Below are 21,742 nucleotides of genomic sequence, written 5' to 3'. Positions count from 1 at the left end.
TATAAATCTAGCAGATCAATGAATGGGGAGATCTCTGGATCAATGTGAGTTACCAGTTTGGGTCTAGTTTTTTTAGAAAGAGATCATCATGTACTATATGATGTCTGATTTTCATTTTTTACATTAGTTATGGGATAACCCCTTTTAAAGGTTAACATCATCTTCATTCTCAGGAGCGATGGATGTCAGACCTCGACCAATCACAAAGTAATGGCATGTTCTAGTAATATCCCATCACTCTATGAGGTGGAAATAACCCTGCATATTACAATGAACCATGATATTTAGGATGTTCTACCAAATGGCACAATACTTTTAGTGTACTATTGGGTATAACAGGCCAGCAGATCTGTCATCATAACAAGATGCCTTTAAAGAGGACCAGTCACCACGCCTGACGTCTGTTTAAAAAAGCATTGCAAAAAAATATAAAAAAATAACGCACCCTGAGGCCTCATGCACACGACTGTTGTGTGCATCCGTGGCCGTTGTGCCGTTTTCCATTTTTTTTCGCGGACCCATTGACTTTCAATGGGTCCGTGGAAAAATCGGAAAATGCACCGTTTTGCAGCCGAGACTGTGATCCGTGTATCCGTTTTTTGACGGACAACGGTTCACGGACCCATTCAAGTCAATGCGTCCGTGAAAGAACACGGATGCACACAAGATTGGCATCCGTGTCCGTGATCCGTGGCCGTAGGTTAGTTTTTATACAGACGGATCCGAAGATCCGTCTGCATAAAAGCTTTTTCATAGCTGAGTTTTCACTTCGTGAAAACTCAGAACCGACAGTATATTCTAACACAGAGGCGTTCCCATGGTGATGGGGACGCTTCAGGTTAGAATATACTAAAAGAACTGTGTACATCACTGCCCCCTGCTGCCTGGCAGGTGCTGCCAGGCAGCAGGGGGCAGCCCCCCCCTGTAGTTAACACATTGGTGGCCAGTGCGGCCGGCCCCCCCCTCCCTCCCCTGTAGTTAACTCATTGGTGGCCAGTGGGCCCCCCCTGTAGTTAACTCATTGGTGGCCAGTGCGGCCGGCCCCCCCCCCCCTCCCCTGTAGTTAACTCATTGGTGGCCAGTGGGCCCCCCTCCCTCCCCTGTAGTTAACTCATTGGTGGCCAGTGCGGCCGGCCCCCCTCCATCCCCTGTAGTTAACTCGTTGGTGGCCAGTTGGCCCCCCCCTCCCTCCCCTGTAGTTAACTCGTTGGTGGCCAGTGGGCCTTCTCCCCTCCCTCCCCCTCCTAATTAAAATCTCCCCCCCTATCATTGGTGGCAGCGGAGTGTACCGATCGGAGTCCCAGTTTAATCGCTGGGGCTTCGATCGGTAACCATGGCAACCAGGACGCTACTGCAGTCCCGGTTGCCATGGTTACTTAGCAATTTGTAGAACCATTATACTTACCTGTGAGCTGCGATGTCTGCGTCCGGCCGGGAGGTCCTCCTACTGGTAAGTGACAGGTCATGTCACTTACCAGTAGGAGGAGCTCCCGGCCGGACGCAGACATCGCAGCAGGGGGCAGTCATGTACACAGTTCTTTTAGTATATTCTAACCTGAAGCGTCCCCATCACCATGGGAACGCCTCTGTGTTAGAATATACTGTCGGATTTGAGTTTCACGATGTAACTCAAATCCGACGGTATATTCTAACATAGAGGCGTTCCTATGGTAATGGGGATGCTTCAAGTTAAAATATACCATCGGATTGGAGAAAACTCAGATCCGATGGTATATTAACTCCTGACTTTACATTGAAAGTCAATGGGGGACGGATCCGTTTGAAATTGCACCATATTGTGTCAACGTCAAACGGATCCGTCCCCATTGACTTGCATTGTAATTCAGGACGGATCCGTTTGGCTCCGCACGGCCAGGCGGACACCAAAACGACTTTTTTTTCATGTCCGTGGATCCTCCAAAAATCAAGGAAGACCCACGGACGAAAAAACGGTCACGGATCGCGGCAAAACGGAACCCGTTTTTGCGGACCGCAAAAAAATACGGTCGTGTGCATGAGGCCTGATAGAAATGTCGGATTGCTGCAAAACTCAGCATGTAGTTTTGTCTCAAACATATATGTAAATGATTACAGTTGTGGTTTGAGCATACAAAGGGTCTTGCCACAAGAGGGCACAAAAGTGCTTCCTCCGCTGACCTATAAAAACACTCTCAGAGGCTTCTTTTGGGTAGTGTACCTCTTGAAGAGAGACTGCTGACTGCTAGATATTCCTCTGCAACACATTCAGACATTTTTCCCAGTTGACAGACTTTAATAGGAGGTGCATAGTTGAACTGAGAGAAGCAGGATGGTCATTTTAATAAATTCTCAGCGAGCTAGGCTGTTCTGACCTAACTGTTAGGAGGTTTTTGGAGCAGTGGTTACATGAGGGCATAAACATATAGTGATCATGATCCAGATGGTCTCTAGATTTATCCCTAATCTAACATTTATTGGACCATCTGGGACGCCAGATTTAGTATCCTACGAGTGTGCAGGATCTACAGAACCAGTTGCGTCTTTGGGCAAATGTGCTGCAGGATACCATAAGAAACCTACATGCCTCCATGCCCATCTATATGTCATCTTGTACCCAGGCTAGAGGTGGCCAACAGGGAACTAGAGCCTCCTTTTACTTGTACAGTTTACCCAAATACACTTTCCTTTCGCTCTAATATTGTAATCACTTCCGTATATTATCAGAACGTTCACACAGAGAAAGTCTCATTCCAACGAATCCTTCTTGGTGTGTCAGGGCTCATTCACATGACTGTAGACCATCTGTGCCCATGCTGTGGACTGCAAATTGCGATCCGCAATGCACAGGCATTGGCTGTGTGAATCCCATTGTGGCGCAGACCCATTTACTTTAATGGGTCCACGATCCGCAATATACAGCAAAAGATAGGACATGTGCTATATTTTGCAATGCGATGGCACGGACCCAAAAGCCCACAGAGGAGCTTCATAGTGCTTTCATGGACTTCTGACCCTGCCTCCGCTCTGCACTGTATCTTGCAGATTACGGATCCATTCAAGTTAATGGGTCGCAATACAGGCACGGACGATCTACGTTCGTGTGAATGAGCCCTTAAGCTCTGCATCAATCCTCTGCAGCTGTGGCCCCAACACTCTGGATAGATAGGGGTCTTGCCAGCCGGATCTCCACCAATCGCTATTCTAGCAATATGATAACTTTCTGTTATGGCAAAAATGTCTTTACCCCATCAGAACTTACAAGGTGAAGGTCCTTTCAAAGTTTTCAGCTGTACAGAATCCCGCTTGGTTCCTGAGACAAAAGCTGCATGTGCAGATACATTATTATTTGGATGGCAAAAATTTTGAGATACCTGAAAAAAAATAAAAAAAATTAAAGGAGGTTTTCCAAGACTTTTTAACTGATAAGCTATCTTTTGGATAAGTAATCAGCATCTGATTGGTGGGGGTCTGACACCAGGGACCCCCACAAATCAGCTGCTTGAGAAGGACGCGGCACTCCTGTGAGTGTTGCAGCTTTTCCTAGGCCAGTGACGTCACATTCATGGGTCACATGGCCTAATCAAAGGTCAGCCCCATTCAAGGTAAATAAAGCTGAGCAGCGACCAAGCACAGTCTCTGTCCAAAGTATGGCGCTGTGCTTGTTCAGCTTGGAGAAGGCTGCAGAGCTCACTCGATCACCGGAGCCTCCACAGCTGATCGGCAGGGGTCCCAGGCATTGGACCCCACCAATCAGATACTGATGACCTATCGAGAGGATGCTGATAACCCCAAACTGCCACCAGTCCCAGTTTTCAAAGGTGTCTTATACAGTAGCTTTTTAAAGCCAAAATGGTAGAGATGCTGCTGAGAGAAGTCAGGGTGTTTGCACCTTTATCCCACCTGGCCAGGCTTGACTGACGTCCATGGAGGTGAAGAATGCCATGGCAAGCCTGGCCAAAATTGTGTGCATGCGCTGTAGTGGTCTACTTCTACTGCATGTGCAGAGAAGCACGGTGTACTGTCCTGGCTTTAGTAGCATGATGCACATGCGCCAGGTATAGGTAATCCTATACAGGTTAAAAAAACCAAAATAGTGTTCAAGGATAACACTCAAGATAGGGTTTCATATAGTCTTAAAGTAGGATAATTAGCTAATAGTGCACTGCAAATTCTGCAAAACTTTTTATAGTGATCATGCAGCAAAAGAGCACTGCATGTGGCCTACTACAAACAGGAGAACCCGATGCTACACTGAAACGGTCTTGTGATTATAGTATATGTGCAATACAGTATATATGAAAGAACACTTAACACTTATTATTATACAATACATAATGGATTAGGAATTCATTTAATGAGTGGTAAGGACAAGTGACAGCAAGTGGAACAAGATATTAAAGAATGGTGTGAACAACACACAGCGCTTAATGGAAGTTTTAATAAACAAAAAATAAAATCACGCAAAAAGGTGTTCCACTTACATCGTACTGATTTGGAGCTGGTGTCTTATGTTTTGTATCCTCCACCTTGAGAGCAACAGGCTGATGAAACATACTGGAGTTACTCTTGTTAAAATCCTTCTTTGAGGGCAATGAACCTTGTATGTAGTAAGAATTAGGGGCCGGACTGCGCGCTGCCCTAACACGCGAATTTCTCGATACCTAAAGCGATGGAATAGCTGTTATAAACATATACCATTGTTTGTAATGACACAAGACATATGATAACCAGTAAAAGACGTATGCCGCACAGTATTTGTTCTTTACAATGGAAGCCTAGGGGTGACAGATGTCACCGTATACCTGGCTGGATAACATTTCTCTTGAGTGGTTTGTAAAGCATAAGGCCTCATACGCACAATCTTATCCGCTTTGTGGTGTGCAAACTGTGGATCCGCAAAATACACATACTGTTCGTGTAAATGTCGCAATTTTGTTATAAAAATGCCTATTCTTGTACGCAAAATGTACAATAGGTCCTGTTCTATAATTTGCAGAACGGCACACGAATGGCATCTGTGTCCTGTCCACATTTTTTGCGCACTCAGAGAAATGAAGGGGTCAGATTGCAAATGCAGATTGGACATAGACCCAAAATACGGTTGTGTGCATGAGGCCTAATGCTTACTGGAGGTCATTCATCAAAACTGCCTTTGCCCATAGCAACCAAACAGAGTGCAGATTTCATTTTGCCAAAGCAGTTTAAAGAGGTTTTCCAAGTGTTTTATATTGATGACTGATCCTGGGGATAGGTCATCAGTGTCTGATCGGTGGAGGTCCGACTCACAGCACCCCCATCATTCAGCTGTTTAAGGAGACCACAGCGCTGTGATGAGTGCTGCGGCCTCTTTCTAAGCCGGTGATGTCCCGTTCATCGGTCACATGGCCTAAGCTCAGCTCAGTTCCATTCACACGAACTGCAAGCACAGCCAGTATCCAATGGACGGCACGGTCCTCAGTAAGCTGCGAGAAGGCCGTGTTGCTCAATGGACCACAGCAGCCACTTCAAAAAGTTGATCGGCGGGGGTGCCAAGAGTCAGACCCCCACCAATGAGATACTGATGGCCTATCCTGAGGATAGGTCATCAGAATAAAACACTCGAAAAACTCATGTAAGAAATGAATGAGGCCCATCATCCTTTCCTGGCAGTCAAGTAGTTCTCTTTGGGGAGGTCGACCTTGTTGTCCATGAGTGTGCCAACCAAGTATTGTCGGACATAGAGACAGATATTTGGACCTATTGCAATACACCATGTCCAATAAATTGGGGGGTATGATATATGAATAGTTATACTTTAAAAACAAAACTTAACAGTTTATTGCCTTTTCAGATTTTCTTTCTATGAAGTAGCAAAGTATAGACAGCTGATCCTAGAAAATGCTTTCCAGCAGAGTCCAAATTATTTAGACGTGTGTTTTACCCTTGATGGAAATCCTCCCGTCCCTTTAGATGATAATGAAACACTGTCAGCATTTGGTCCTTTTCCAACATTGTACGATCCCGGGCCTGGATTTTCATTCTGACAGAGAGAAGGATTCACGTGTCTAATTTAGTTGCTTTCAGAAAAAAAGTAAAAAATATCTGACACAACAATACTAAGCTATTATAAGGGCTGTAAACTTGCTCATACGTCTTTATATAGAATCAATATAAATTTACAATATTTATTCTAACATACAGTATCACACAAGGCTGCTATGTACAAATGTTCCACCATTTTGGAACTGAAGTGCATCTTAGAATGTGTAAGCATGCCTAATGCTGTCACTTTAGGGTTTCTTATATATTCCCTGAGAACCCCGCTGGGCACTGGCAGCACTGATTGGACAGAATCAGACTGTGCAGGGACATTCCAACTGGTAAAACCAATCTGGGCCTTCCTTGAAAACGGCTAGTAATTTATTCATAACTTCTAGCAAGTATAATAAAGGAATTGTACAATACAGTAATAAGTGCTCCAGAATTGGGAAAGGAAGTAGTTACTAAAACAGATGTGTCTGGGGAGGTTATGGCACCTCCTTAAAGGGGTATTCCCATCTCAGACATTGATGGCATATCTCTAGGATATACCATCAATGTCAGATAGGTGGAGATTCCACTTCTGGTACCTGCTCCCATCTCCAGAACAGGGAGTTGCGAAAATAGCCAAGAAACATGTTCTGCCATTTTTGGCAAATCCCACAGTGGTAAAAAAAAAAAAAGGAGAGCACACTGCGCATGCCAACTCTCCATTCACTGCTATGGGACTGCTAGTAATAGCCAAACCGGTGCACAGCCATTTTCAAAACTTCCATAGTGCTGAATGGAGGGTGGCTTCTCTCCTTTCACTTCAGAGGGCCCCGTTCTGGAGACAGGAGGGGGTCCCAGAAATAGGACCTGCACCTTCAGTATCTGACATTGATAACATATACTAGAGATATGCCATCCATTTACTTCAGGGTGGTGTCCCATGAAATGGCCGCTGCATGGCCAAGCCGCAGCTGGGTTGCAGCCAAGATCCTAAACCGTTGGCAATGTGTACGCGGCTTGCCTAAAGTATTGTGGGCATTAACAATTAACAGCCAGACAATACATGATTTCATTTTTAAATCACACAGATTTGGGGTTTTCTGCTACACCTTGGCCGCATCTCAGCCATGCAGAGGCCTCTACGTAAATCTGCAAAGTTTCAGTTCAACAATAAAGAAACTTTTTCATTTTTTCTCAAATTATATATATATATATATATATATACACACACACACATACCATTACGTACATACATATACACACTTACGTCTGTGTTTCGATTTCAATCTAATTTGGCAGACTACATAACAAAAAGCAAGTAGTATGTTCAGAGATTAGAGCAGATCAGTCAGCAGAATATTCCGCCCTATTCAAAAAAAATCTGTGTCATTCGGCTAATGGGATTGATAAAAGAATCGAGTGAATTCATAGTTATCATATGCCAGACTCATGGTGTTGACTGAGAGCTGCTTTGTATATGTGAATAGAGAAGTTAATCATTCACTAGAGGGAGGCGAGGAGCGCTCCCCTCCTGAATACAGCAAACTCTAAATTATCAGCCTGCTGCATTTTTTCATTGATCTGATCTGACAGACGGTACAAAAGGTGAGATTTATCAAGACTGGTGTTTCCTATGCCAGTATTGATCTCCTGTGAGCTGGAGAAAAACACAACTCATTTCTTAAGCAGTATGCTCTAAACTAGGTGCAGTTTTGCCCCTCTGTGCACCAGAGATTTAAATGTACACTAGTTTCTGGTGTGAATTATAGTAAATCCGGTGAGCTTATGGCAAATATGGTGTACACCATTATTTTTTACACCACAAAAGTAACAAATCTCCCCAAAAGTGTTTTACATATTAAGCTGTGCCGTTTTTGTTAACGGTTATAAAGACCTATAGCCAGGGGCGGACTGCCCATAAACCCTACAGGGAAATTTCCCTGTGGGCCAATGCCCAGGGAGCTGCCCAAGACCTCCTCATGGTCGCCAGCCAGGTACATAAAGAGCTAATGCTTTCAGCATTAATTAATGTAGGAGCGTCAGGCACTTATGCAAGTGGACAGCAGCTGCAGGTGACCTCCTGAATTTAACTATATTGCCGTCCTCAGGATGATGATACAGCTTCATACTTTGGCGTGGGCGGCAGTATTTTAGCTGCACTGTGCACTGTTATTTTGTTCAGCACTACAGTATTACTGGCCTTGCCTACTGTCAGTTTGGACCAACCTACAATATGGGGCCACTTTTAGGTTTTTTTTCCAGGGCCACTGTACATTCCCAATCAGCCCCTGCCTGAAGCTGTACTACACTGCCTAACACAGGGCAACATACTCTGCCTGTCCAAAAAAAAAAGTCGCCACCAAAAAAAATAAAAATAAAGATTCTCAAAGGGGTTAAGGTCTGGACTCTGTGGTGGCCAATCCATGTGTGAAAATGATGTCTCATGCTCCCTGAACCACTCTTTCACAATTTGAGCCCGATGGATCCTGGCATTGTCATCTTGGAATATGCCCGTGCAAACAGGGAAGAAAAAAATCCATTAATGGAATAACCTGGTCATTCAGTATGTTCAGGTAGGCAGCTGACCTCATTCTTGGAGCACATACTGTTGCTGAACCTAGACCTGACCAACTACAGCAACCCCAGATCATAGCACTGCCCCCACAGAGTTGTACAGTAGGCACTAGGCATGATGGGTGCATCACTTCATCTGCCTCTCTTCTTACCCTGATGCGCCCATCACTCTGGAACAGGGTAAATCTGGACTCATCAGACCACATCACCTTCTTCCATTGCTCCAGAGTCCAATCTTTATGCTCCCTAGCAAATTGAAGACTTTTTTCTGGTTTGCCTCACTGATTAGTGGTTTTCTTACGGCTACACAGACGTTCAGTCCCAATCCCTTGAGTTCCCTTCGCATTGTGCATGTAGAAATGCACTTACTTTCACTATTAAACATAGCCCTGAGTTCTACTGTTGTTTTTCTTCGATTTGATTTCACCAAACATTTAAGTGATCGGCGACCACGATCATTCAGGATTTTTTCCCCGACACATTTCTTCCTCGAATACGATGGGTCCGCACTATCCTTCCAGTTTTTAATAATGAGTTGGACAGTTCTTAACCCAACTTTAGTAGTTTCTGCAATCTCCTTAGATGTTTTCTCTGCTTGATGCATGCCAATGATTTGACCCTTCTCAAACAGACTAACATCTTTTCCAAGACCACGAGATGTGTCTTTCGACATGGTTGTTTAAGAAATGAGAAGCAACTCATTGCACCAGTTGGGGTTAAATAACTTGTTGACAGCTGAAAGATAACCTCCCATGCAGTAATTATCCAATAGGAGGCTCAATACTATTTGCTTAGTTAAATCCAGGTGGTGACTTTTTTTTTGGACAGGCAGTGCATTTAGCTGACAGATCCACTTTAACCTATAGTTATCCCTATGGCTTTGTGCACCTGACCACACTACAACACTAGGACAGAATCAGAAAAGCCTAAGGCTACTTTCACACTAACGTTTTGGTTTTCTGGTATTGAGATCCGTCATAAGGGCTCAATACCGGAAAAAAACGCTTCCGTTTTGTCCCCATTAATTGTCAATGGGGACAAAACTGAACTGAACAGAATGGAATGCTCCAAAATGCATTCCGTTCGTTTAGCTGCGTTCCCATACCGGAGAGAAAACCGCAACATGTTGTAGTTTGTTTTCAGTCCTGGGACGCGGAGCAAGACGGATCCAGAATTACCCCCAATGCAAGTCAATGGGGACGGATCAGTTTTCTCTGCCACAATAGAAAGCGGATCCGTCCTGCATTGACTTTCAATGGAGTTCATGATGGATCTGTTTTGGCAATGTTAAAGATAATACAACCGGATCCGTTCATAAAGGATGCAGGAGGTTGTATTAACAGTAACGGAAGCGTTTTTGCTGAACCCTGCCGGATCCAGTAAAAACGCTAGTGTGAAAGTAGCCTAAAACTTGCACTGGGAAAGGCTTTGTTGATCTCATTGTACAGGATGCAAAACCCGCCCAAGCCTTTAAATATATACAGCTGGTTAATGGAGCCTTATTACAACCTTATGTATGAACCTTTACCGAGTGTTAGGAAAATGTCACACCACTGACTTCCATTATAAAAGTGTATGTCACTTATGTGATTTTAGGGGAATAATAGGATAAAAACCTAGGATATGCCTTATACTAAACAAGACCATGTATTCCACTAAATTTATATCAATGATGCACATAATGGCATGCTTTAACAAGTTTCCAAAAATCATAGAGACAACATAAAATAATAATTAATTCATATTTACTAGTTCAACAAACGTATAGTTAAAGAAAGACAGATGGTGAGCAGGACAATAAATAAATGGCAGGTAAAGGAGGTATTGGGCAACAGTGCCAATAAAATAAATCACACTGAAAAGTGGAGTCAATTAATAAGGTTCATACTATATAATAATGGCAATTTGCAGATGTTCATGTGTCAAATGGTTAAAGTTATTTGGAACAAAATAGTAAAGTCCAAAGTTCACCCACCAAGCACCCGATTCACATGCATTTTGCCAACATCTTTGTCTGGACTGGTTAAAACCTTAAAGGAGTTGTCTCACTTCAGTAAATAGCATTTATTATGTAGAGAAAGTTAATACAAGGCACTTACTAATGTATTATTATTGTCCATATTGCATCCTTTGCTGGCTGGATTTATTTTTCCATCACATTATACACTGCTCGTTTCCATGGTTACGACCACCCTGTAACCCAGCAGCGGTGGCCGTGCTTGCACACTATAGGAAAAAGCACTAGCCTACGCGCGGTCCCACGGTTCAGGCCACCAGAAAGGCTGGCATTTTTGCCTATAGTGTGCAAGCATGACCACCACTAAGGCCTTATTCACACGTCCGTGCTCAAATCCGTGAGCAGGTGGTCAGTAATGCATTCGTGAAGGATCGTGTGTCCGTTTTTTGATATCCGTGTTGCATCCATGTTTTACTGACACTGAACAGCTGAAAAATAATTTTCAAAGCATCTCTTTTTTTTTTATGATCCGTGAAACACAGATGGTTTTCACGGACCCATAGACAATAATGGACGTGATGGATCCGTGAACACGGACAAAACAGAGCATGCATCTGTGCTAAAAACACTGACCCACGGACGGTGCTAACACACTGATGTCTGAATGCACACATTAAAATGAATGGGGACGTGTGCTGTCCGTGGAGAACACTGACGTGTGAATGAGGCTTTATGGATTGCAGGGTGGTCGTACCCATGGAAACGACCAGTGCATTATGTAATGGAAAAATGTATCCACCCAGCAAAGGAAGCAATATGGATAGTAACAATACATTATTAAGTGCATTGTATTAACTTCCCCTAAATAATAAAGGCTACTTGCATAAGTGAGACAACCCCATTAAAGTTGTTTCCCGGCATAATTAATGAAAAAAAGACATGCAGCAGTGTAATAAAAATAAAAATCATTTAAAAAACAAAAAAATCACTTCCTTACCTTTTAAAACTCCATCCATTCTAACATTGTGGCTCCTGAGTGCCAGCAGATGCATGCCGTTCTTGCACATGTGACCATTTAGGCCAGATTGGCTGCAATGTTCTTCTGACCAAGAAAGGGTCCCTGTCACTTCTGGCCTTGGTGCCAGAATGCAGGGCATTTAAAAGGTGTTTTAATAAAACACACTGCTGCCTACCTTTTGTTTCTTAATTATGCCAGACAACCCCTAAAATTTGTCTGTTATATACAGTGGATATAAAAAGTCTACACATCCCTGTTAAAATGTCAGGTTTCTGTGCTGTAAAAAAAAGGAGAGAAAGATAAATCATTTCAGAACTTTTTCCACCTTTTAATGTGACCTATAAACTGTACCACTCAATTGAAAAACAAACTGAAATCTTTTAGGTAGAGGGAAGAAAAAATATAAAAATAAAATAATATGGTTGCATAAGTGTGCACACCCTTAAACTAATACTTTGTTGAAGCACCTGATGATTTTATTACAGCACTCAGTCTTTTTGGGTATGAGTCTATCAGCATGGCACATTTTGACTTGGCAAGATTTACCCACTCTTCTTTGCAAAAACACTCCAAATCTGTCAGATTGCGAGGGCATCTCCTGTGCACAGCCCTCTTCAGATCACCCCACAGATTTTTAATCGGATTCAGGTCTGGGCTCTGGCTGGGCCATTACAAAACTTTAATCTTCTTCTGGTGAAGCCATTCCTTTGTTGATTTGGATGTATGCTTTGGGTCGTTGTCATGCTGAAAGATGAAGTTCCTCTTCATGTTCAGCTTTTTAGCAGAAGCCTGAAGGTTTTGTGCCAATATTGACTGGTATTTGGAACTGTTCATAATTCCCTCTAGCTTAACTCAGGCCCCAGTTCCAGCTGAAGAAAAACAGCCCCAAAGCATGATGCTGCCACCACCATGCTTCACTGTGGGTATGGTGTTCTTTTGGTGATGTGCAGTGTTGTTTTTGCGCCAAACATATCTTTTGGAATTATGGCCAAAAAGTTCAACCTTGGTTTCATCAGACCACAACACCTTTTCCCACATGCTTTTGGGAGACTTCAGATGTGTTTTTGCAAAACGTAGCCTGGCTTGGATGTTTTTCTTCGTAAGAAAAGGCTTTCGTCTTGCCACTCTACCCCATAGCCCAGACATATGAAGAATACAGGAGATTGTTGTCACATGTACCACACAGCCAGTACTTGCCAGATATTCCTGCAGCTCCATCAATTTTGGAGGGACGTCCAGTTCTTGGTAATGTCACTGTTGTGCCATATTTTCTCCACTTGATGATGACTGTCTTCACTGTGTTCCATGGTATATCTAATGCCTTGGAAATTCTTTTGTACCCTTCTCCTGACTGATACCTTTTAACAATGAGATCCCTCTGATGCTTTGGAAGCTTTCTGTGGACCATGGCTTTTGCTGTGGGATGCGACTAAGACAATATCAGGAAAGACCAACTAGAGCAGCTGAACTTTATTTGGGGTTAATCAGAGGCACTTTAAATGATGGCAGGTGTATGCTGACTCTTATTTAACATGATTTTGAATGTGATTGCTTAACTCTGAACACAGCTACATCCCCATATTATTTTATTTTTGTTTTCTTCCCTTCACCTAAAAGATTTCAGTTTGTTTTTCAATTGAGTGGTACAGTTTATAGGTCACATTAAAGGTGGAAAAAGTTCTCAAATGATTTATCTTTGTTTCATTTTTTTTACAGCACAGAAACCTGACATTTTAACAGGGGTATGTAAACTTTTTATACCCACTGTATATTTTTGTGTTGTCACCCTCACCATTTGTCTTTTTTTACTCTCTTTTACCTTGTTTTTAAATGTGCTTTTCCACCTGTCGGAATAACACAGTAGCGTTGGCCCCATGTCCGTTCATGCAGGATCTCCAAAAAAATCTAACCATAATTAGGGCTTATGCACACAACTGTGATCAGCCCGTGAAACATGGACCATGTGTCTGCCAGATCTCCCGGACCCACCACGGCTCCCCTGAACTGAACGCATCATTCCTAATCGTGGATCTATTGTATTGAACTCACCATTCGGTACAAGAGATCTGATTGCAATTTATCATAAGTTCCTATGATACAGCCAGTTCAGGTCAGAGGAGTCGCGGTCGGCCTGGGTATCACGGTCCTGCCTGTAACAGGGACTAGAAGATCGTGGAGACTGGCTGCACGTGATTGACAGCCTCTTTGGTTTCACCTTTCTGTGTTGTTGCTGGGGATGACCACACCGCTTGTGTCAGGTGTAGCTTAAGTGGTCATTCCTTCTCCTCTATTTAGTCTGGCCTCACCCATCATGCTATGCGGTTGATAGCTCCTTGTTTGTGGAAGTCCGGGTGTTGGTTCTCTCTGAGTTCCTGCTCGTCTGCATACTTCTGAAAGTTAAGTGTTGTTTACCCCTACATCCTGATATTAGGCCTGAGGGGGTCTCCTATTCCTTCATATGGGAAGGAATAGGCCATCCGTGTCCTGACACTATCTGCAGGGCCCTGTTAGGGTGAGATTGGGCTTAGGTTCCTGCGTATGAACATTCCCACAATCAAGGTCTATCCATACTGATAGCAGTCAGGGCTCGGCGTAGGGACTCTCTAGGTGTGACCATTTTCCTAGGTTCCAGGCCTAATACCTTTTCCTTTCCCTTCTGTGTTCAGTGTGGAGTGTATTTACCACACTGCACCGTGACACTGGGAGATTCAACAGATGGACTGCATTGCCTGGCCCGATCACGGTCGTATGCATGAGCCCTTAACAGGAGACACGGTTGAAAAGTGCCTTCCTCACCCTGTGCCCACTTCGTTCTAGCAATCCTAGTGATATCCCACTAAAATCTCTGCTGAGATATGCCCTTTAAAGGGTTTCTACCACCAGAAATACTGTTATGTAGCTGACTGACATTAGCGATGCGCTAATGTCAGCACTACATAACAGTATGTTTCTAACATTAGTCCCTGCAGCAGTTTTTGTAAAAAATGCACATTTATATGCTAATGAGCCTCTACGTGCTATGTGGGCGTAAAATCAGCACCTAGAGGCTCCGTCCACTCACCCTTTATTCTGCCCAGGTCCCCTGTTCTGCCCGCCCCGCTCCTCTTGATTGATGCCACGGTCCACCGCATCATTGACGAAATCCCGCGCCTGCAACGTTCACTTCTGTCTTCGGCGCAGTGAGTGAATGATGCGCTCCTGGTGCCGGATTCCTCACTGCGCCTGCGCCGACTACGTCACAGTGAGGAAGCCGGCATCAGGAGAGCGGCCTTCACTCACTGCGCCTGCGCCGAAGTAAACGGTGCAGGCGCGGGATTTTGTCAATGATGCGGTGGACCGTGGCATCAATCAAGAGGAGCAGGGCGGGCAGAACAGGGGACCTGGGCGGGATAAAGGGTGAGTGGACGGAGCCTCTAGGTGCTGATTTTACGCCCACATAGCACCTAGAGGCTCATTAGCATATAATAAAACAATATCTGGGCACTGTAGCTAGAGTTTCTGTTTTGATTCCCATCCTTTGCTTGTAATGTTTTTATTTTTGGCTCCACAAGCTAAAAGTCAAGATACATTAGCAATATCGAAATGAACAATTACATACTGACTAAAGAGCAGATGTGTGAGGAGTGAATAATTCCATCTCTCCCTCTCCCTAGTTGACTCAGATCTCCTTCAGGGCTATTCAGCAAAGAAAACAGGGCGGGATATGAAAGAAAACACATTTCTAACTCGCCTTGAAATTCTATGCACTGACAGCTTAAGCTTTTAATGAAACCTGGATTCACGTCACCAAGGAGGAAGTTTCATCGGTATGTGTAAGATGGGACAGAAAACACCTGTGCATTTCTTAATGAAGGTTGCACTAATACGGACGATACTCCAAGATGCTCAGAACAAGCCCATTATATGACATGTATTATCACTGAATATTTAACCTGGCTACACATTGGATGGCCTTGCCCTTTTCTTGATACTAAGATTTCGATAATGTTCGCTTTAATAATCTTTTTTCCACTTATTAATATGTTTCTTATTATTTATATATCCTGAACACAGTCTTCGGTGATAAACCCCCTGGAGGAGATTTAATAACAATTTTTTATATTTAGACTGTATAAACGGAAATGCAGCCCTCAGAAAATGTGCCAAAATGAATCCAAATGGCTCAGTTGTATGCTAGAGCTGACGCATCTTGGAAGAAGTTAGACATTTTTTACTTCCATATGACAGGTCAAGATTTCCTTACGTCGCACAATTATTTTGGGCCAAAAAACTGGCATAAACCACTATAAAGGGCTGTTCACATCTTGTATATGTTAGGCGTTCATGGAAATTATGTATACAAATGTATGCAATATTATGGTTACCTTTCTGGCTTTTTTAATGTATATGTTTAACTGATGTGCATATTATTTTAATATGTTTGTGTCCTTTTTTTTTCAATTCATATCTGTTTTTTTATGTAAACCTTTCTTGTTTTAAATAAAGATTTGAATATTTGAAGGCATCATCCGGAAAAAAAAATGGATATGTTTAATGGATGGAAACATAGGAAATAGGAATAGACATAGAATAAATGCAGGCAAAATGCAGGAGAAAGTGTAAGAGCACACAGGCAGAATGGGTACAGGGCTAGAGCAAACAAGAACAAACACAGCATAAGGCCTCATGCACACGACCGTTGTGTGCATCCGCGGCCGTTGTTCCGTTTTTTTTCACGGACCCATTGACTTTCAATGGGTCCGTGGAAAAATCGGAAAATGCACCGTTTGGCTTCCGCGTCCGTGATCCGTTTTTCCAGTCCGTGAAAAAAATAGGACTTGTCCTATTTTTTTCACAGACAACGGTTCACGGACCCATTCAAGTCAATGGGTCCGTGAAAAATAACGGATGCACACAAGATAGTCATCCGTGTCTATCCGTTTTTTCTATCATTTTCAATGCAAACTTGACTTTTTTTTTTTTTCACTTTTCATGTCCGTGGATCCTCCAAAAATCAAGGAAGACCCACGGAAGAGAAAACGGTCACGGATCACGGAACAACGGAAATCCGTTTTGCGGACCGCAAAAAAAAACGGTCGTGTGCATGAGGCCTGAACGTAGGAGAATCGCAGAAGCACCAAACTTCAACACTATTGCTGGTCACCAGGAACCTTAAAGGGGTTGTCTCATCACAGACAATGCCAGCATATCGCTAGGATATGCCCCCATTGTCCTATATAGAGAACGGAGCCCCGAAAGTGAAGGAGGGTGCACTGGGGGCCGGCGAAAATAGCCGAATGCTGGCTTGGCAATTTCCGTGGAGCCCATAGAAGTGAATGGGAGCGGTGGCCAGTCATGCGCGGCGCGCTCCCATTCACTTCTATGGGGACCCGGCTTTGTGGTGGCCGGACCGGAGTCCTCCAGCCAACACCTTGCGGGGCTCCCGCACCTATAAGACAATGGGGGCATATCCTAGCGATATGCCCCCATTGTCTACGATGAGACAACCACTTTAAAACTCAGGCATCCTCTGAATGGAGATAGTAAAACTGGCAGCTGTCCTAACAAGTGGCAGACGATATCATAAATGTTTGTAGTATATAATAAAATGCAGGTGCACAGGACATCGCATCCAGACGGAATACTTGCTCGAGTGAAAGAGGCCTTAAAAGGGCTTCTGTCACCCCCAAAACACATTTTTCATTTTTTGGCTTGTTAAAATCCTTATTGTACGACTATTCCCTATATAGGGCTCTTACCTTGTTCTGTGGCTTCGTTTCATTAAAAATCGATCTTCTAAAATATGCAAATGACTTCACTACCATCAAGTAGGGCGTCTAATTGCTGGTAGCCGCCGCATCCTCCTTTTAAAAAAACGCCCCCTCCTCCTGTTGATTGACAGGGCCAGCGAGCGCTCTCCTCCTCCGGCTGGCCCTGTCAGCATTTCAAATCCCGCGCCTGTCTTCATTCACCGAAAGAGAAGACATCGGCGCAGGCGCACTGAGGGAGTGCTGAGGAGGCGAGCGTCCTTCTCTTAGAGCTCCTGCGCCGAATGAAGACAGGCGCGGGATTTGAAATGCTGACAGGGCCAGCCGGAGGAGGAGAGTGCTCGCTGGCCCTGTCAATCAACAGGAGGAGGGGGCGTTTTTTTAAAAGGAGGATGCGGCGGCTACCAGCAATTAGACGCCCTACTTGATGGTAGTGAAGTCATTTGCATATTTTAAAAGATCGATTTTTAATGAAACGAAGCCACATACCAAGGTAAGAGCCCTATATAGGGAATAGTCGTTCAATAAGGATTTTAACAAGCCCAAAAATGAAAAATGTGTTTTGGGGGTGACAGAAGCCCTTTAATACTTAATATCACTGTTTTATACTTACTGCCACTCATATACTATTGTGTGTTTCCTATCAATTTCATTTACTAGAGTTCAGAAGACAAGCTGGGTCACAAAAAAGCAGAAGAGGATGGCATTTCTTTTTTTTTTTATGGATTTTTAAGGGTCACAGTTATTAGAACCCTTACTTATCAGACATTACAAAGAATATCTCTGGTAGGGAAATAGCAGTGTACTATCTTGTGGACATGAGGAGTAGTTTGACAGAAATGCCATGTAGGATCTTTTGTCATTACACTGATTCTATTATACCGCCATGTCCAGGGGTTGCAACAAGTAATCATAAAGGTTAAAACCTGTAAAGAGTGAATTTATGGATTAACACAAACACAGATGTGTATGTAAATGCATAGACACACAGACACACATATACTGTACATGCATATATACAAAGACAGGTTTCACATACTCCTAATTTTACTTTTCATGTAAATTCAGGTTCTGCCTCTGATATAAGCTATATAAGTAATCAACTGGATCGACACCACCAGTGCATATGCGGGTTTACCTCCTAAATATAAAATCAACAAAGAGAACTGGTACCACAAAATACCCAAATATATGAGACATTAAAAACATACATACACATGTACAGACATGTGGAAACAATATAAAGTCCCTGCACCGGCAGCTCATGGACAATCCCATAAGATCATATATCACATAAGATATGGGCTATCTGGTACTAAACAACATATACATGCGGACTATAAAGACAATCATGAAATCCCAGATGTATAGTGTGACTCTAGCAGGTAAGGTGACTTGCGCTATATCCACCGATTCTAGGAGTCAGGTGCGCGCACACCTTCGCAATATAAAACCAAGATCGTGCTGAGCAAGTCTAAATCTCTCTTACCCGATGCCCCGTAGGCAGGAGGAAGAAGCAAACGCGCGTAGAGGGGCACGCCAGGCAGCGACAGCTCATCCATACATCCTGGGGCATCGGGTAAGAGAGATTTAGACTTGCTCAGCACGATCTCGGTTTTAGATTGCGAATTTGTGCGCGCACCTGACTCCTAGAATCGGTGGATATAGCGCAAGTCACCTTACCTGCTAGAGTCACACTATACATCTGGGATTTCATGATTGTCTTTATAGTCCGCATGTATATGTTGTTTAGTACCAGATAGCCCATATCTTATGTGATATATGATCTTATGGGATTGTCCATGAGCTGCCGGTGCAGGGACTTTATATTGTTTCCACATGTCTGTACATGTGTATGTATGCTTTTAATGTCTCATTAATAAATGTTGATATTTGGGTATTTTGTGGTACCAGTTCTGTTTGTTGATATATAAGCTATATAAGTACCTGAAAGCCTCAGCTGAATATTGATAAAAATAATCCATTAAAGGCTATAGACACCTTTGCACTGATTTTTGCTCATTTGCTTCCTAAAAGAAAACTACTAAATACTGTAATCTATTATTGACGGCTCTCTGTGCTCTCCCCCTCACCTCTCTGTGTTAAAGATAGCAGCAGGGAGTTGTAAATGGCAGAATGTGTGGAGAGGGGAAAAAGAATTGAGGACAGCTCACACAATGTATAGGTAAGGAGGAGAAAACACACATCTGTTTGCAGGGAGAAGACAGCAGCAACCTGGACACACAGATCCAGCATGTGTTACTAGGCGGGACACATCCACATAGGAGAGACTGCCATTAACAGAAGGTTGTAAGGTTAAAGGTTGTTGAAGACTGCAGAATGAAACTTAGCGCAAATGTTCCTTACTCATGGCCAACACTAACATACAGGGCCAGATTTACTAATCCTAAAGATGGCGTAAGCTTAGACCAGCTGTCTAGATCTGCACCAAATTTATCACCGTGGTTCGATCTGGATGATAAATCTCGATCAGGGGTAGACACTTTTATCTGACTATACTAACTATTGGTTTCCTAGTTTGAGACAGATTTTTATGCCAGGATTGTGGCGCAATTTTTGCACAAAATGGCGCATCTTAAGTATGTCCTTTTTCCCATGAAGCCCCACCCCTTTCCTTCTATTGTCAAGTATGTTGGGAAAAAATGTAGAAACCCTAGATGGGCCAATTTGCTAACCCTAGTAAATCTGGACCATTTCCTTCTTTTGCATTCAACACAGAGAGAAGATGTTATCTGAAGGGTTATCTTCACTGTAAGGATAGAATTTTTCTGACATGCACAGCAAGGGCGCAGCAGAAAGGGGTGGGGCTACACCAGAAAGGGGGCAGGCCTAAGATGTCCCATTATGCACCAAAATTGTAAAGTAAGATAACCAATAGTTGGGATAGAGTCAGAGAAAAATCCTTACACCACATTTATCATCCAGCCTGAGCCCTGTGATAAATCTGGTGCAGGTCTAGACTGCCTGTCTAAGCTTTGCCATCTTTAAGATTATTAAATCTGGGCCAATTTAGTGTTTCATTTATATCATTGGTATAATCCCGTAATTAAAAAAACCTGCAAAAAATGTTTTCTATGAAAAATGCCCCATTTCTGATGGAACTGTCCCTTTCAATGGGCTTTCTGGGACTGTAACATTGATAATCTGGTGCTGTTCCAGAGTGCAGCAGCCTGGTGGCCAGGAGCTTGACCCCAACCCATCTGATATTGATGACCTAACCTAAGGACATTATTATAACAGTCCTGGAAAGTGCCTCTAACAAAAAATTAAAAATTAAAAAAAATTACCTGCTCCCCGCCTTTGGGTTCTGGCTCTTTTTCGATCCCCTACTACCATTGACACACTCCGGTCCCTGCTGGTGAACTTCCGCTGACGTGTCCCCCATGCATGTGACCCAGTGAACCCAGCACCAGGGAGCATTTAAGCATGCTTCCCTATGCAGGTCTGGCAAGGTGGGGTCTGGCTAAAAGGCCCCCAAAGCAGGACCACATGTACATGTGGGTCTATACATATTCCAATAACTAAGCTTAAACTTATAAGAAAGAAAATGACAACTGCTTGTAGTGTGATATTAAATTGGTAGTCCTTCATTTCTGTGTTCCATTATTATGATTACTAGGCATTCTATTCACCGGAAGGGAACACCATCCAATCAAAACGGTCTCAACTATAATAAGACGAGCAGATGAACAGTGAAACAGCGCATTTAATAAAATAAATGTTCCTTTAACAACTTGTGAACCTAGAAGAACACCTCAGGGCTTCTTGCTTAAGACTGACAAATAAAATAAGGAAGGAACGCAATTCAGAGGGTGTTGACTCAGGTATGAAAGATTGATTGATGAAGCTGAAACGCAGAAAAGGCTTGCTAATCGAATTCTGATGTTATTTTTAGATCCCAAGATAAATCATTGACAAGACCTAAGATAAAATAAATTGCATGGGGATTATATGTCGTCTTTAGGTGGTTATTAAGCATCATAATCTGAAAGCCCTATCCACCTAATGTTCCACAAGCGGGGGCGATTAATTGACTAACAGTGATCACACCATTTCACTTATGATCAAATTTGTGAAATCGGTATTAGCCCCGCCCCTACAGGTGCTGATAAAGGGGCAGGTTAAAACCGTTTAAAAGAAAAGTGGTCTGTGTTGCCCACCGAAAACAATCACAGCACATTATACAAAAGACGTATGAGATATGAGAGCTAAACGGTGATCTGTCTTGGTCGGAAAAGAGCCCTCTAAAGTCAGACTTCCAAGGAGCCTCTTCTCACAGGTGCTAAAGACAGCAAGAACAATGCATCATAGCAGAAAACCAGACACGCTTTACCAAAGGTAAAAATCTTTATTATACTCACAACCATTGTATGTCTGTGCTCATCAAACATTAAAATCTGCGACACACCAAGCTTCTGCCCAACTCTGGGTTTGAAT

General features: G+C 43.2%; 1 protein-coding gene across 1 annotated transcript in view; it reads right to left on the bottom strand.

Annotated features, from left to right (window-relative positions):
• Positions 1–21,742, bottom strand: part of STPG1 (sperm tail PG-rich repeat containing 1) — an 88,847-nt gene that overhangs the window by 51,193 nt on the left and 15,912 nt on the right. The window contains exons 2-4 of the mRNA XM_040421920.1: positions 5,900–5,998; positions 4,461–4,640; positions 3,239–3,350 (exon numbers count right to left, since the gene is read on the bottom strand). Of these exons, the coding sequence (XP_040277854.1) occupies positions 3,239–3,350; positions 4,461–4,640; positions 5,900–5,998 (391 nt within the window). The remainder of the gene's footprint in view (positions 1–3,238; positions 3,351–4,460; positions 4,641–5,899; positions 5,999–21,742) is intronic.

The sequence above is a fragment of the Bufo bufo genome, chromosome 3 (genome assembly GCF_905171765.1).
Source record: "Bufo bufo chromosome 3, aBufBuf1.1, whole genome shotgun sequence".
In the NCBI taxonomy this organism is placed as follows: Eukaryota; Metazoa; Chordata; class Amphibia; order Anura; family Bufonidae; genus Bufo; species Bufo bufo.
Note: the sequence above shows the minus strand (reverse complement) of the source record. Positions and strands in the feature narration are given on the sequence as shown.